General features: G+C 54.1%; 1 protein-coding gene across 1 annotated transcript in view; it reads right to left on the bottom strand.

The window, feature by feature from the left end:
* The window catches only part of IGF2R (insulin like growth factor 2 receptor), a 104,629-nt gene that overhangs the window by 6,912 nt on the left and 82,053 nt on the right, over positions 1–15,664 (bottom strand). The window contains exons 35-44 of the mRNA XM_023254553.2: positions 15,306–15,524; positions 13,157–13,306; positions 10,645–10,806; positions 9,220–9,427; positions 8,733–8,879; positions 7,490–7,724; positions 6,602–6,738; positions 3,478–3,592; positions 2,381–2,527; positions 1,529–1,716 (exon numbers count right to left, since the gene is read on the bottom strand). Coding sequence (XP_023110321.2) covers positions 1,529–1,716; positions 2,381–2,527; positions 3,478–3,592; positions 6,602–6,738; positions 7,490–7,724; positions 8,733–8,879; positions 9,220–9,427; positions 10,645–10,806; positions 13,157–13,306; positions 15,306–15,524 — 1,708 coding nt within the window. The remainder of the gene's footprint in view (positions 1–1,528; positions 1,717–2,380; positions 2,528–3,477; positions 3,593–6,601; positions 6,739–7,489; positions 7,725–8,732; positions 8,880–9,219; positions 9,428–10,644; positions 10,807–13,156; positions 13,307–15,305; positions 15,525–15,664) is intronic.

Genomic DNA, 15,664 nt, shown 5'->3' with positions numbered 1-15,664 from the left:
TCAAAGGTCTCACATGTGCGTGTTCTCACAGGCCACCTCGCACTCCTTACAGGGCCCCCCGCCTGAAGTCCGGGAGCAGGAAAGACTTGAACCTTGACCCCAGGAGAGGTCCGGCCTTTGTCCTCAGTTCACAGTCGGATTCAGAATGGTGACTGGCCACATGGTACCCGCTCATCCGGAGACCGAAATGGACCAGATGGGGAACCAAGCAACCGGCGGGCCAACCAAACAAGCCTCTGTGACGGAACCGCAATAAAACCCCTGGACACGGAGACGCGAGCTTCCCCGGTTGGCGACACTCTGTGCGTACGGTCAAGCCCGATTCCACAGGGAGAGGGTGACGGAAGCATCTGGCTCCCTCCTGGATGTCACCCTGCGTGCTTCTTCCCTCCGCCAATTGTCACCCTTAACGGTGGCAGTAACAGCTCTCAGTGAGTTCTGAGTCCCAGCGAAGGACCAGACCTGAGGGTGGCGGGGGAAGCCCCCCAAAACTCCCACTTGGTGTCAGAGGTGAGGGAGCCTTGTGCGGACGCTGCCCTCCCCAAACTTTGCAGGTGGCTCAAACTTCACAGCGAGCCACCGCCGGAGAGCCACCGAGTTCCGTGTGCGAGGCGGTCACGTCCACACACAGGGAGCCCTGAGCCCCGGCCCGTGCGGGCTGGGCTCGGGAGGCCCCACATGTTCTCACGCATAACTGGCTGAGGCAAGGCCTGAACGGACCGTCCCATGAGGCCGGCACGCGGGCCCATGTCCACGAGCTGATGGGGGAGCCCGTGGCAGCTTCCTACTCTTGCCGTCTCGAATGAATGAAGACTCGGGAAGAGATTCAATCTGCACTTCTTCATGCAACGCAACAAGTGGTCTTAAAACTAAACTTACTTTCTAGGGCTGGTGAATGCAGAAAGCGACAAGGTCTAAAAGGGGTTTAATTAACCCCGAATAAGTAAATGCGCACGACGCGCACAGGTACGAGTAAATCCAACCCAGAATTGCTAGAAAAGAGAACCGCGGGGGTTACTGCTACTTGGTGTGGAATCATGAAAGCAAATCAGGCTGACGTGACAGGTACCTCTGCCTTGCTCGTCGGGCACGGCCAAGTGCGGTGACGCGTGCGCTCAGCGTCTGAGCGCGGAAACATGCACTTGACCTTTTAAAGAGTGTTTATCCTTTCTTTTCGTCCTTCTGACAAATGTAAAATTTCTCATCCTTGTGTAATAACATCTGAAATTGTGAAGTAAAGAACACGACTAAAACCACATCAAAGGCAGTTCTGGATGCGCACACTTCACCTTCTACACCCCCACCTCATACCCCCTGGCGCAGACCAAGTCTAAGGTGAATTTTACCTACAGTGAAACGTTCATCTTACACCTGTTCGATCCGTCTTGACGAACACGTATCAAGACACAGGATCAGACCAGGGCTTCTGCTTTAAAATGTGGCATTTCAACGGAAGGGTGTTAGTTCAGGGAAAGCGTAAGGCCCTTCCAAGGAAGCGGGACACGGAACGTTAATGGAAAGCAATTACCTTGAACGTAGTATTTGGTTTTATCAGAAGTTCCAACTTTCCTGCTGAAGTGTTGGTCATTTGGTTTAACCTGGCAGATGTTGGCCCCAGAGCACGCCGGGTTTTTGGAGCTCGTGATGGAGGAAAGCTGGATTTCATACAGGTACTTGTCCCCATTTGTCCTCATGTCCCCAGAGGCACTGAACAGCCTGAAGAAACGGAAAAGACAGCAATGGCTCCAGTCCTTCAGGAAACCCATTTACTTTACTAGAGACCCAGACACCTGTGAACAAGCACAGGGCCGCAGGACACTGCCCTTCTCCACCTTGGCCGGCCTGGGAGCCCACGAAGACCCCCGAGGGCACCAACTTGCCTCCCGCCCCGTGCTCTGAGCGCCGGTGCGCCCTCCTCAAAATGCGCTGTTCCCACAGCACGCCTGCTTCGCTTGCCGCGGGTGCAGCCAGCACATACGGCCACCTGACCTCAGGAACAGCTCCGGGGACACTGCTGGGACACCCTATTTTCACAAACCAGTAAGCCCAGGGATTCCTGATCAAAAACTCTTTCGGGTTTCAGCTTTGCCCCCTGGGCTTATCATGAAGTGAAGGAGAAGGGGTGACTTTATTTTTACACTCAACAGAATTCACCATCTTTGGTGTTAAAACTACATAGTTGAGTAATGCTGTCCCCCAGTTTTAAGCAAAATAGGACATCTACCTAGAAACAGTAACTAACACACACAGGCCCATTTATCTTGCGGCTCCCCTCCTCCACTCCCCCCCCCCCCGCCCTGCCCCCGCACCGGGAAAGATCTAAATTGGTTTAATTTTGAATACAGTTCAGTGCTCAAAAGGAAAATGAAATTTCACTTACTTAAAATAAATATCTCCGAGGCTGAAGCTCTTGCCATTTCTAGGGTTGGTGATGGTCCCGTTCACCATCCGCACCTCCTGGGGCTTCACGGCACAGGCAGCCCGAGAGTCCCAGCTGAAGTAGTAAGTGCAACTGTCCAAGTCGAACCTGGAAGGAGGGAGCACGGGCTGCGGTCACGCCCAGCCACACGCGGGGGCGGCTGCGACACCAGGCGTCTCGTGCCGGGAAGAGGCTCACTGGCTTTCAGGGCTCCGGTCAGTCCTGAGCCCTGGGTCCCTGCAGAAGCACCATGCCACCGAGCCCTTGCCGCCCCCACGATGGGTGCAGGCAGCTCTGGGCTAGCGAGGCTCACAGGACTTTTCTCAGCAGCCTCACAGGAAAGATCCGGGAACACCAGCCTAGTGAGGAAGATGTTGTGTGGCCCTTTGGCAACGTGATAATGTTGGGCACCGTTCAGCACGTTTTTTTGGTGTTGTTAAATTCAGAAACTGTGCAACATCCAAAAACTGGAAAAATTTGCTCATAAATTTCTGAACTTTACTTTGCAAGCTTTTTCAACTCATACGTTGATTCGATCCTCGTACGATTCCTAGGTCCTGCCTTTTTCAAGCCCAGCTTCCGGAAGAATCATTTGTTCACAAACAGCAGCTCATACGCTCCCTCTGTTGGCCAACTCCTCCTAATGCTAGTTGCAGAGTTGCCCGGAAAATTCTAGTGTCATCCAAGAGCATCCCCTGTGCCAGCCCCACCTGCCTGGGGATCTCAGACAGGCCACCTGGACAGCTGGACTTAAGGTGGCGCCAATCACTGCCCCTCTGGTCCTATGACGATGCTCAGGGTGGAGGCCGGATGCCACCTTACCTTGTGGCTTCAGTCAAGTGACCGTGTGCCCCAGCCCCCTTTCCGGGAAATCCCTCCTGGTGCAGAACAGCCCTGCACGCTACAGGACATCGAACAGCCCCCTCCCTCCCCACCGTGGCCACCCGAACACCCTCTCCCTGCACGCCTGCAAGTGAAAACCATGGGGAAAGATGCTGATGGGCCCCCAGTGCACTCTCTGCACAGCTCCCCCGTGAGGCCCCGACCCTCTCTCTCACCTCTTGAATGAAGGTCTGCCCACTGTCTTTGCACAGGTCAACTCGATGACGGCAGAGGCGGTCTTATTCTCCCCACACTGATAACCTTTTGAATAAGTTACGATGACTTTGTCACCTGAAACACAAAAATAACGGAAGTGACGTCGTTCCTGGTTATAAAGAACGAACGTCCGGCTCTCTGAAGACTCCTGAGTCCTCCACCCCGGGTTCCCAGCTCTGCCAAGCTCGGTGACCGCCTCCCGGCTCACGACACACCTTGTGTGGCTAAAGAAGACCTGGGTCCAAACCCTAGCCTTCCTGCTCACTGGCTGCCTGACTCCGGGCTGCTGAGCCTCTGAGCCTGTCTCCTCACCTGCGCCACGGGAACACCTTCCAACGAGCAGCCGAGTGCCGGGTGCCACGTGCTCACAGAGCAGGACCCCAGGGGCAGTGTTCGCCACTGCTCCAGTTCTGTACCACTGCAGGGTTGTTCTAGGTGCCTTCCCGACACATCCCCCCGTCTCAGCACCCCAGTAGTAACGGGGCAGGTGCCGGACCGACAAGCACAACGAGGAAAACCAGACCCAGAACAACTCTGTTCTTCTCGGGTCTTCCGGCTCTGTGTCCAATCTTTCGACTGCTGAAAGGATCGCGGATAAAGAAAGTGACGAGACCTTGACGAGCAGGGTCTAAGAGGAAGCGAGCGCTTGCATCCAGCTGCCAGTCGCACGGAAGCCAGCGTGGCCGCCAGTTCAAGTCCCATGCTGCTGCCAGCTACCACGTGTGGCTGCCCAGTGCAGCTCGGGGTGGCGCCCGAGCCCAGCCTGGCTCGGCAGGCAGACTGTGGCTCAGGAGCACAGGGCGGGGCCCTCACAGGGGCACCACACACGCTGTAGCCCCGGACCCTCACCCACACGAGGCAGGGGAGGACACGGAGGAAACGTGGGCCTCGGCACCAGCTTCCCCCCGCCCCCGGCTCTTCCACACGCAGCGGCCCAACCGCTCGGCCGAAAGCCCAGGGCCCTCAGCCCTGCCCCGATTCAGAGCTGTTACTGGATGGACTTGTATTAAACACTGAGCTTCTGTGCTAAATAGTGGGCTCCTGTGTAAAATTTTGGAAGAAAGAGTACTGCTTTAAAGAGAAATTCTTTTTTTCTTTCTTAATTTTTTTATTTGAGAGAGAGGAAAAAAAAAAACGCAAGAGTACACACGCACGCAAGCGGGGTGGGGGTGGGGGCGGTGGAGAGAGCAAGCGAGCGAGCCCTAAGCAGGTTCCACGCTCAGCACAGAGCCCAACACAGGGCTCGATCCTACAACCCTGGGATCTTGACCTGAGCTGAAATCAAGAGTCAGATGCTTAGCTGACTGAGCTGCCCAGGCGCCCCTTGAAGAGACATTCTTAAACTGCCGAGCATGAGGCCAAACAAATGCACATCTTACTGTAGACACCCCACACTACTGGGTGGTACACTAGACCTCCCACACCTCATTGCCCAACCGGTGACACGAACTCTAACCCCAACCCCACGAAGCTGCTGAGAACTACACCTGCAGACAGCACAGTTGTAGGTAACTGTTAGCTCCTGGGACAGACGGCCCATCTCCCCGCCCCAGATGGGTGCAGCCCCTAAATGAGGGTGGCAATCACTGTGTCTGCCCTTGGACAGCTATCCTGTTGGGACCAAAAGGGAAGGTCTTACCTGGCAGGCTGGGGACCAGGACGCGTCTACTAGCTGAACCTTCAGTGAGGGCTTAACTATTCAAACCTGTCAGCCAGCTGCGGGAAACTCAGGCGAAGGCTGCTCCGATATCCGCGTACAACCGCGAGACCGCAGAGCAATGAGCCACCCTCGGCCCCCTTCGGGAGCCGTGGGGAAACAGCAGTGAGTCATGGGACGGCTGGCCACTCCAGGGGACTCCACCAACCTGCAGAATCTGGTTTGCTTCTAAGACTCACAGTGGCTCCCGCAGAATTCCCTGCCTCTTTTTCAACAGCTCACACAAACTCGAGTCACCCTGTGATTTAATCAGGACAACCCGGGGACCCCTCTCTAGTCCAACAAGATAAAGGTATTTTTCTTTACTGGTCCCCCTAACACACCCCAACTGTATCTACCTAAGAAAAATCTACCTTCTCCTTTTATTTTTATTTAAATGTTGATTTATTTAGAGAACACACACGTGCACCCATGGGGGAGGGGCAGAGAGAGAGAGTCCCAAGGAGACTCTGCATTTTCAGCACAGGGCCCCCCACGTGGGGCCCAATCCCCACAAACCCACAACTGTGAGGTCATACCTGAGCTGAAATCAAGAGTCGGATGCTTGACCAACTGAGCCACCCAGATGGCCCTACCTTCCTCTTTTAAATTTTTTTTTTAATGTTTATTTATTATTGAAAGTCAATGAGAGAGTCAGAGCGTGAGCAGGGGAGGGACAGAGGGAGAGGGAGACACAGAATCCGAAGCAGTCTCCAGGCTCTGAGCTGTCAGCACAGAGCCCAAAGCAGGGCTCGAATTCACAAACCGCAAGATCATGACCTGAGCCGAAGTTGGCGACCTGAGCCGAAGTCGGACGCTTAACCCACTGAGCCACCCAGGCACCCCAGCTACCTTCCTCTTTTAAATAACGAAAGATAGAATCTTTCACTAAACAACCAGTTGCAAGATGAATTTTCTAAAAACGCTATTAAAAAAAGCTTCATTGTTATTATTTGTTACTATTTTTCTAAACTGTTAAGATATTACAAAAACGTACCCCTGAATTATCTTTGCCAAGTTCTTGTGCAACCATTCAGCTCTCCCGAATAAATGCTTGCACGTGTTTATGCAGACTCTGTGCTCAGCCCAGAGCTGGAGCAGGGATTCAGCAGAACCTTAACCACTGTGACCCTCTTGGGTGGGGAAGGACATTCGCAAGAGAGCCGAACCCTCTTGAACACACCCGCCAGGACGTGCCACCTCAGAGAATGCAAAGCGGTGCTTACTCTCATGTTCCAGGAGTTACTGGAACGCTGGACAACCATTGGGAATTCTATCTGGCAGTTTCAACTGAAGCCCGTGCTGAGCCTCCTGGCCTATGAGGACGCCTTTTCCTTCCCAATTCTGATGAGACACCTGTAACCATGCACAAGGACCCAGGGCCTCACCTATGACGTCCAGCTTCTGCGTGTGAACGAGCCCCAAGACCTGGACGACACCAGACGCACTCTTTTTGCAGATGCTGGCTCGGTCTGAGCAGTCGAGGGGCCCTTTATATATTTTCTGGCACAGATTTATATAGTACCTGTAGAACAACACAAAGGGATGGGGGAGGGGCGCAAGGTTAGTCTGCCCTGGCACACTGGGGTGCAGCTCCATCCGTCACTTTCAGAAACAGTAATCGTTGTGACAACCAGGTATGCCAGAGCACCTCTGAAGACGGCACTGAGACAGAGACTATCCGGTTACTGAAAACGGGAGCGCGTCAACCAGGCCAGTGGGGGTGGACCCTGAGACGGTGCGGTTTAGAAGGGCTTTCGGGTCGGGACCAGCTGCGGCCCAAGTCCACGCCCCCGCCCCAGGCTGAGGACTTCCTGATCTGGGGGTGCCGGGCAGAGTGGGGGCCGTGCACAGAGCAGCCACCATGGCTCATGAACCCCGAACCACACAGCCCAAGGGGTTTGTGCCAAAGAGTTGAGAAAATCAATGCACCCCCGCTCCCCCCCCCACCCCGCACACACACACCCCCAGCAGCAGACAGAAGCCCCGTCCAAACATGATGCCAATCGAGACTCTGTGTCCGGCCAACTGCTGATCGCCAGCTTCTGGTTCCAAAGGCTCCCTTTCTGTCTTCCTCTGCCTTCCAAAGTGGCCACGCCCACTAGGCCAGACACCAGCGGGCTGCTCCCTAGAGCCCAGGGGCATTCAAGCCACCACAAGCACCGGATTTCCATGACAGCCCCAGCTCTGGGGGGACACGAAGGTGGACTGCCATGTGCCCATCGCCATCAGGCCCGAGAGAAGGTCACGGCTGACAAGAGGTGGCGGGTACTCACGAGACTCCTTCGTGGACAAAGAACCAGGAGCCGGTGAGCGAGGACAGCAGCCTTAAGTCATAGGTTTTGTGCTTCTGGATGAACTTGCACTCCATCTTCTTTGGGGGGCACACAACTTTCGTCTTCCATTCAAATGTCACCTCACAGCCACGAACTTCACTGAAGACTTGTGGCCTCCCGATATCAGCGTCCTCATCACACTTGAAGATGATCGCGGACGTCCGGTGGCTGTTTGCTGGGGGCGCAGCATGCGGGAAAAGTCAGACCGTGGCCTGGTCCCGCACGGGCTCCTCCCCTCCTCCCCTCAGCTGCGTTGGCCGGCCGCTGCCCACACGGTAGGGGCAGAGCCCGTCCTGTTCCGTTCACCCAGATCCTAACCCGAAAAAGACCAAGACCCCTCAGGGCACAGGGTCCCTTCCTGGGCTTCGTGACCCCGCGGCCCGAGCTCAATTCCCCGTGGATGGACACTCCACATTCGATCACACGTGGGTGAGAACAACAAATTAAAACAGCAACAAGATACCTCTAATCACCTAAAAACGTGTCATCCAACAGACCAGGAGAAAGATCCTGTCACAACAAGCCTCCAAACAAAACTGTATCAGTCCCCTTGTGAATTTAACACTTAACGCTCTCCTTGTAGCATCTTGTCCCTGATCACTCACGACAACTGATTTTTTATGCATTTTCTCATCACTTCCTTTGAGAGCTCACATCTGTGCCACACACGTGAGCAGGGTTCCCACATCCCTTGTCTCCAAGCATCGCCAGAGCAAGGCCGTGATGTCCGGCTCATGCTGAACCCCCCGCCCCTGTCCTGAGCCTGCCCCCACCCCCAGCAGACAGCCAGTGGAGGATCCCCCCCTCCGCCCCCACCCTTTCTGATTACTGCCACCCTGCAGACTTGTGACAAGTGGGATTCTAATAAGCACGGATGTGCATCATCAGTGCTGAGACCCGGTCCACGGACACAGATCCCTGGAGCGAGCGGGCCCCGCTGGCCCCCTGACACCTGCACGTCAACTGTGCTCTACTGAGGTCCACATGCACGGTCACATAACATGCCCCTGGAGCAATGAGACATGTCCTTTCTCTATGGGAAATAGGCCCGATGTGGAAAATCTACACGCAACAAAATTTCTGCATTAACTTGGACACCCACAAAGGCGCAGGCACGACGCGAGCCTGGGAAGGACACTGGCTACAGGGCAGCCTGGGCCCAGACGCGTGCTCCGCTACGTACAATGTCTGCAGAAGCCCCACTCGTGGTCTCTGTCGTAGTCCGCGGTGGTGGAGCACCAGAGCCTCGCCCTGCCCTCCAGAACGCACTCGTCGTAGCTCTTCCCGTTGAATATGAAGGGGAACACACAGGGGTCACCTTCCTCGGTTTCTGGAACAAAGAACACCTGTGAGACCCTGATGACCGGCACGACCTCGGCTCCGCTCTCCTCGCTGGGCACGATCACCTGGGGATGCTCAAAAGGATCTCTGACGGGAGCAGTCACCCTAAACCAACACGAGGACCACAAGGTGACAAGCGGCTCGCAGGCCAGAGTGTGTTCAGAGCCCAAGCGCTCACACCCGGGGCTGCCCGGGTGGAACACTGCGTGGTCCGGGCCAGGGGTCAGCATTCACAGCATCTGGAGCTTCGTGCCTCAGTTTCCTCCTGCTGCCAGGTCTAACACCACATCTCCCAGGACCGTCAAATGCATCCCGCTACGAAGATTTACCTGGAGGACAATTATCTCCATTGGCGTAACTTAAAATGACAGCTTCGTCCTGGTGCCTATAATCCAGTCTCATCGACGCCAGCCGTCCAAAAGATGCCCCCTTGGTCCCAGAGAGCAGGCAGACACCTCCGTCTTTACAGCCTCCTTGCTCCGGGCCCGCCGCCGCGGTGCATACCCCCACGCTGTAGGTGCGTGAGTCCCGAGTCACCTGGACAGACAACACCACGTGTGGCTGTCAGTGGCTCTCAAGACAGAGAGGAGCCATCGCTGCGGGGAGGTGCACTCGTGCAGGAAAGCAGGGGCTGCCTGTGGGCTCTGCATGGGTGCCTCAGGGCTAACCTTCCTTCTCTCCAATCCTGACCTCCCCGCACAGGGCAATGCCTTACCCGCTGTCTGGACGTTTCCCTCCAGCCACTGGAAGGACCCACATCTCCCTCCTCTCCCAGGCCCAGCCTTCCTCCTCCTCCCGCACACGGCTGGCTGTGCTCCGCAGCCGGGCCTCTGGCAGGGAGCCATCCGCAAGACCGCGGGCTGTTCATCCCCCTCCCGAAGCCCCAGCTCCCTGCCCACAATGCGGGAATGGTGAGGACTGAGTTGATGGTCACTAAGTGGACACGGCGTAATTAAATATATATCTTGCCTTCCCTGCCTGGCCCCCACCTGCACACCTGTCACACCCGTGCAAGGTCTCCATCACAGGAGCCAGGGCCCTGGGCTCACTGCTCACCAGCGACCATCCATCGCCTGGGAGGTGCTGGGATTTGGTCGGCATGGTCGGCAGTGTATGACTCGGTAACATCTAGATCACAGGCCTAGAGATGCACGGTCCTCCAAACACCAGTGATCCAAGATGCCCATGGCCTCGTCAACATCAGGCCCACGACACACAGGCCAAGAGTAAGATAAGCCACCCCCTCCCCGCCCCCACGCAAATGCATCTAAATCAGGGGGACATCCTAGCTCCCTCCGTCCATTACCTCTGCCATCAGTGAAATAGCTGCCTCTTTATCTTGCAGCCAGGTTGCAGGGAGACACGAGGAAAATTCCACGTGGCCTCTGCCAGGTACGCTACACCTGGCCCCGGCCCTGGCCCTTATGGGGCACGTGGTCACACGCCCATCCCCAAGCAGCCTCCTGATCTCCGTTGTGTCCTTTCATCTTGACAAAGCCGTAAGGAATGAAACTCTGAACCATGGAGCACAACTCAAGCGTTAGCCGTGACTGGTTCGCTACACGATCCGGAATCCCTGACAGGCTAATCCTGTGCATCCACGAGCGGCGCTGAACCCACTACCACCCCCACCCCCCAACACACTGTGCCTCGGTGGTCACAGGTGTCCTGTTACTTAAAACACAAGTGGCTGTCAGAAAGAACCCCGGCCGCCGTGTCCCCAGGGCCGCCGGGCTCTGGCTGAGCCGCCTCACCTTGAAGGGGACCTTGGAAAGGCTGGACAGGTTGAAGCTGTAATGCAGCTGCTCGTCCGTCAGGGAGCAGCCGTCTACCCGCACTTCATCGGGACAGACCAGTGGGGTCTCCCACCCAAACACAAAGTCACAGTCACTGGTCCTCAGCAGCATGGGAACTCCCTGTTCAAAAGGAAAGCCACGAGAGTTAAGTACAGCATCCCCCACACGGCTCTGTGCCCCAGCCAGCGCCAGAGAGAGACTCCTGCTTCCGGGGGCTGCAGGCGCCACCCCTGCCCCCCACCCCAGCCGCAGACGCGGCTGTGAGGCCACTGGGTGCTCTCAATGACCCACAGGGGCTTCGCTCCGGGGGGAGGGACAGTCGCCACCACCAGCTGCAAGGGACCACGACTCTGCCCTCACAGCACCACCGGGCAGCCGTGCCCACACACCCAGGCCCCCTCACGACCTCCAGTCGCCCCGCACTTGGAGACAGTCTCCGTGTCCCCACTAGCAGTTCTTCCAATGTCACGGCAGAGGAGGGTGTGAAACAGACTCTGCCTGCGCAGAGGAGGCCGGGAGGCGCTCCAGTTCGCTCGCGAGCAGGGTCTCTGCTCCGTGTGTAGCAACTGACAGTTTTCATCATGAGGGCCACACGCAACTCGGCCCGACTTTCCACAGGCCAAGTGTCCTGAACTGACGTGTCTATGCCCTCTCTCGCTCAGCAACAGCCACGAAAACACAGATGGGGCAGCTGGTCAGGAACCTCGGTTTTAGTTGCTGCCGAGCATCTGTTTTTCTATGAACATAAGTGGAGAAAATATTCCCGTGAAAGATAAAAACCACGGGGGAAGAAAATCTCTTAAAGATCTTTCCAAAATCGAATGCACATTTCGTGTGAGATGCCTTGTTTCTAAAACCCGGTAAACACTGCTCACTTTCAACCCGCTGCTGCTCTGAGAATCGGAGAGACCCTCGTGTGTGCACCGGACCACGTGCATTCAGCTTCAGCACTTAGCCGTCACACATTCTCTACGTGGCGTGTGAGATAACCAGGGCTCCTCAGGAGAGGTGGATCTTCAAAAGACCAATCCCCTCTGAAGAATGAAATACCAAAACTGGAAGCCTTTCTACAGAGTAAGCCACACTGCCTTCATGGCGGGTGCCCGTTGAGACACGCCCACACGCCCTCGTAAACGCACACAGTATGAAGAGATAAGAAGACTTGGTTGATCCGAGCTCCGCCCTGCCTTGAGAACTCAGGATTACCCTGACAGTCGAGGGACAATCTGTGAACAGTGACGTGTCCCAGGGCCCCGCGATGCTTTGCGGCACCACATGGAGACGGCCCAGGCGGCAAGGTTTGCTTCTTCCCTCTCAGTTACCACACTGTCCCTCCTCATCAGGCATCAGGCCCCGGCCACGTCACTTCCTACCGCTGTCAAAATACCTATGTGGCAGCCAGAGCTCTCTTTCCCTTACAAACCTGCGACAGGCTGAGAAATCAGTAGAAACCTACTGAATTTACAAGACGCATTCCAGAACCATAATCCATTACCTGAGTTCCTTGGGGCAGATGAGCTATAATTCATCGGCTTCAAGATGTTAAAAAGCGATTTGAGACCTTTGTTTCTATTACCTACCCCCCACACATACACACAGAGTACTAGAATCAAGCACGTGAATATTTCTGCAGCAAAATGTATGAATATTCTCCTTATGTGGAACAAATACCACAAGTAGCCTCCCCCCCTTCACGTGAGAGGATTGGGAGTTTTCTGAGCTTTACAGACTTCAGAAGCACAGATAAGGGGCTGTGAGGCCGGGCTGCCTACAGCAAAGAGCTCTCCACCTGAGCAGAAGGCGGGGGTCCCAGCGGCCACTGCAGGGCTGCGGGAGTCAGGCAGCTCTGAGTCACTATGATGGAGCCATGATCCATCCATCTATCTCCTATTCGCAGGTAGAAGTCAAGGATAAATGTATGCAAAAACCCTGTGCAACAAAATGGTACTCGGGGTGGAAGCCAGTCTCATTTTTAAATGCATGTAAAACAAATCAATAACCTCCTTAGAAGTAACACCTACAACTCTGTTACAGCTGTTGTGATTCCGGAGATCTTATGTTTGCTAACTTCTAAATTTGGGGTCGCGTCCTGAATGATTATAGCCACTAAAAGTCTGTCTGACTTCCCAATGAGAACAAAATCACTAATGTTACAGTTTTTAAGAAGGAAAAAGAAGCTGACACTTTTACACGCTGGTGGGCCAAGTTGAACGCCACACCTCGGCTCACATGCACTTCATGTTTTTACATCACAGTGAGCTCGCTGGGCAGTCTGCCCCGTTCATTCAGGATGGGCTTACTCACTGTTAAATTAACGGTTTTAAATTATTCAAGGCATCACTGACTAACCTATGACAGCACCCATTTTCAGTAGGGACGTCCTTAGCTCTGCAGCACGCTTTCGGGACTCGCAGCTCTGGTTCACTGGTCCAAGCTTCAGCCCCCAAATTGTGAACAGGTGCACACTTACCATGCTCACGCCTCTCTTACAGTGAAATGCGATCAGGGAGGTGTAGTTGAAATGCTTGTCTGCTAGGCAGGGAGTACTACTTTCAAAATTCAAGTAAACTTCATTAGCTATGGGGTTGAGTATCGGAGGTCCTGTGACTCGACCGATATCCTAAGCAAAGAAAAAAAAGCAAACAACATTTCAGGAAATTGTTCCCCGTGTTAGCGGAATAAGAGCTAATACAGAACCGCAAATATACAAGCTCATCTGTTTTGAAACCGAGTAGCATCTAAAGAAACTCGGTTAACGGCAACTCACTTGACAAGTCTTGATAATAAGCTGCTTGGCAGAAACTTCAGTTGGCCAGCGGTTATCAGTTTCCATCCTATAGTTTATAACATGATTCTATTTCTTCTTTTTTTTTAATGTTTTATTTTTGAGAGAGAAAGAGAAAGACAGGGCCAGCAGGGGAGGGACAGAGAGAGAGGGAGACACAGACTTCGAAGCAGGCTCCAAGTTCCAAGCTGTCCGCACACAGCCCGAAGTGGGGCTCGAACCCACGAATCACGACATGACCTGAGCTGAAGTCAGACACCCAAGCAACGGAGCCACCCAGGTGCCCCACAACGATTCTACTTCTAATCACGGTCAATTTTCAAAGACTCCAGGCAACAAGAATTTCTCTCTCCAGTCAAATCAAGAATGCTGCACCGTCTTCTATCACCTGATGGTGTAAGGCAGAAACCCACATCTCTGCCCCCAGCTGGTTCATCTCATGCCCACCACTACACTGGGATTGCCCGTTTCCTCGGCAGTGCCCCTCGGTACATCCTCGGGGAGGGCACAGGAGTGTGCCTCATGACACGATACTGTTTAGCACAGCATCTGACACACACTGGCTGCTCAATAAATAGTTCTGAGCAAATAAACACATGAACGAAGGAAAGCTGAACAGCCAGGAACGGTGTGTGTGTGCGTGATGAGTGTGTGTGTGAGCGAGCCGCGATGCTCTCGTTCACCACCATGGAGCACACTCAGGCCACAACTCCTGCTCCACGTAGAGAACTCACTACAATTTTTAATATTTGAAAAAGGGTAGCCAAGCAGGAAAACACAGCAGATCCGACCTCTCAGAAAGTGATTCACACAAGGGTACCGATCTGTACCGATCTAAGATTTGGTTCACCCAGGCCCAACGTTTCTCACAGAGCTACGGACTTTGTGTTAAATTCGTATCACGGCCAATTTCCCCCACCCGCTCCCGACATTTCTTCCCAAATGCTGCAGATACCATCCATTTTTAAAAGCACATTTATGTTTCTTACAACAAGACTATGGAAAGCATACAGATAAAAGTATAGAAATTGACCCTTTTGAGATGCATCTCAAATAAAAAAAAAAAAATGTAGCAATAAGGGCTCCTGGGTGGCTCAGTCAGTTGAGTGTTCGACTTTTGATCTTGACTCAGGTCATGATCTCACAGTTGGTGAGTTTGAGCCCCGTGTCGGGCTCTGTGCTCACAGCACAGAGCCTGCTTGGGATTCTCTGTCTCCCTGTCTCTCTGCCCATCTCCCACTTGCTCTCTCTCAAAAATAAACAAGCACCAAAAAAGGTAGCAAGGATTTGATAAAACCCGAAGATAATTCATGCAAGTAATTTTTAAAAAGCCAAAGCAATACTAACAAGGGCTAGTTTGAGACCAAAACTTTCAAGGCAGGGTGGTATCCAGCAATTAGCAAATCTGCTCTTGCCCTGAATAATTCATTTTCCAAAAAAAGCACTCACAGGTCATAAGCATGTTCTTCACACAAGACGTGCACTTCAAAGAAAGAAGCCACGCCTGCTCCATGTTCTTTCTTGCCACTTTACATAAAAGTTTCTGGACCAGGGTCAACCCGGAGACTCCCAACACAATACGAGCAGCCCGTGTATCCCCATGTTCACGCTGTCTTCCACAGCTCAGAGACTCTCTGGCCGCGGTCAGCAGCCGCCAGCTCAGTGCCCACATCCTGACATCACTCTTCCCCTGCTGGTCCCAGAACACACACAGCCCCAGCTCGTCTCTCCATTCTTTGTGCGTAACCCTCCACTGAACGCAAGAAACACGACGCAGCAGTTACGGTTAAAACTCTCGCAAAGCTTGTCTCCACCTTGAGTTTCCCATACTCACTATGGGGGCACCGTCAACGGGAACCTTGCACACAGCTGCCCCGGCAGGACAAGGCACCCCGTGCATGGGGTTCAGAGGCTGGCAGATGTTGATGTAGAAATCGGGGCCGGTGTCAGAGGTGTCGTCCTCGCTCTCGTCATACGCCTCGTAGCCCCCCGTACGGTGGATGAGTGGGGACAGGTCAATAATGGAGCTTCCGTTCCTCACGGAGCATTCCGTCTGTCACACAGGGAAGACCTCGCTGGAGTCTACAGCGGCATTCTCCTAATCTCCACTCAGTTACCCACGGGAATTTAAAAACTGAACAGAAAAAGCACGGAAGATGGATCGATGTCCCCGAATTCTCGGTTATAGGACAC

The sequence above is a fragment of the Felis catus genome, chromosome B2 (genome assembly GCF_018350175.1).
Source record: "Felis catus isolate Fca126 chromosome B2, F.catus_Fca126_mat1.0, whole genome shotgun sequence".
Classification (NCBI taxonomy): Eukaryota; Metazoa; Chordata; class Mammalia; order Carnivora; family Felidae; genus Felis; species Felis catus.
This window is presented reverse-complemented; position numbering and strand designations above follow the sequence as displayed.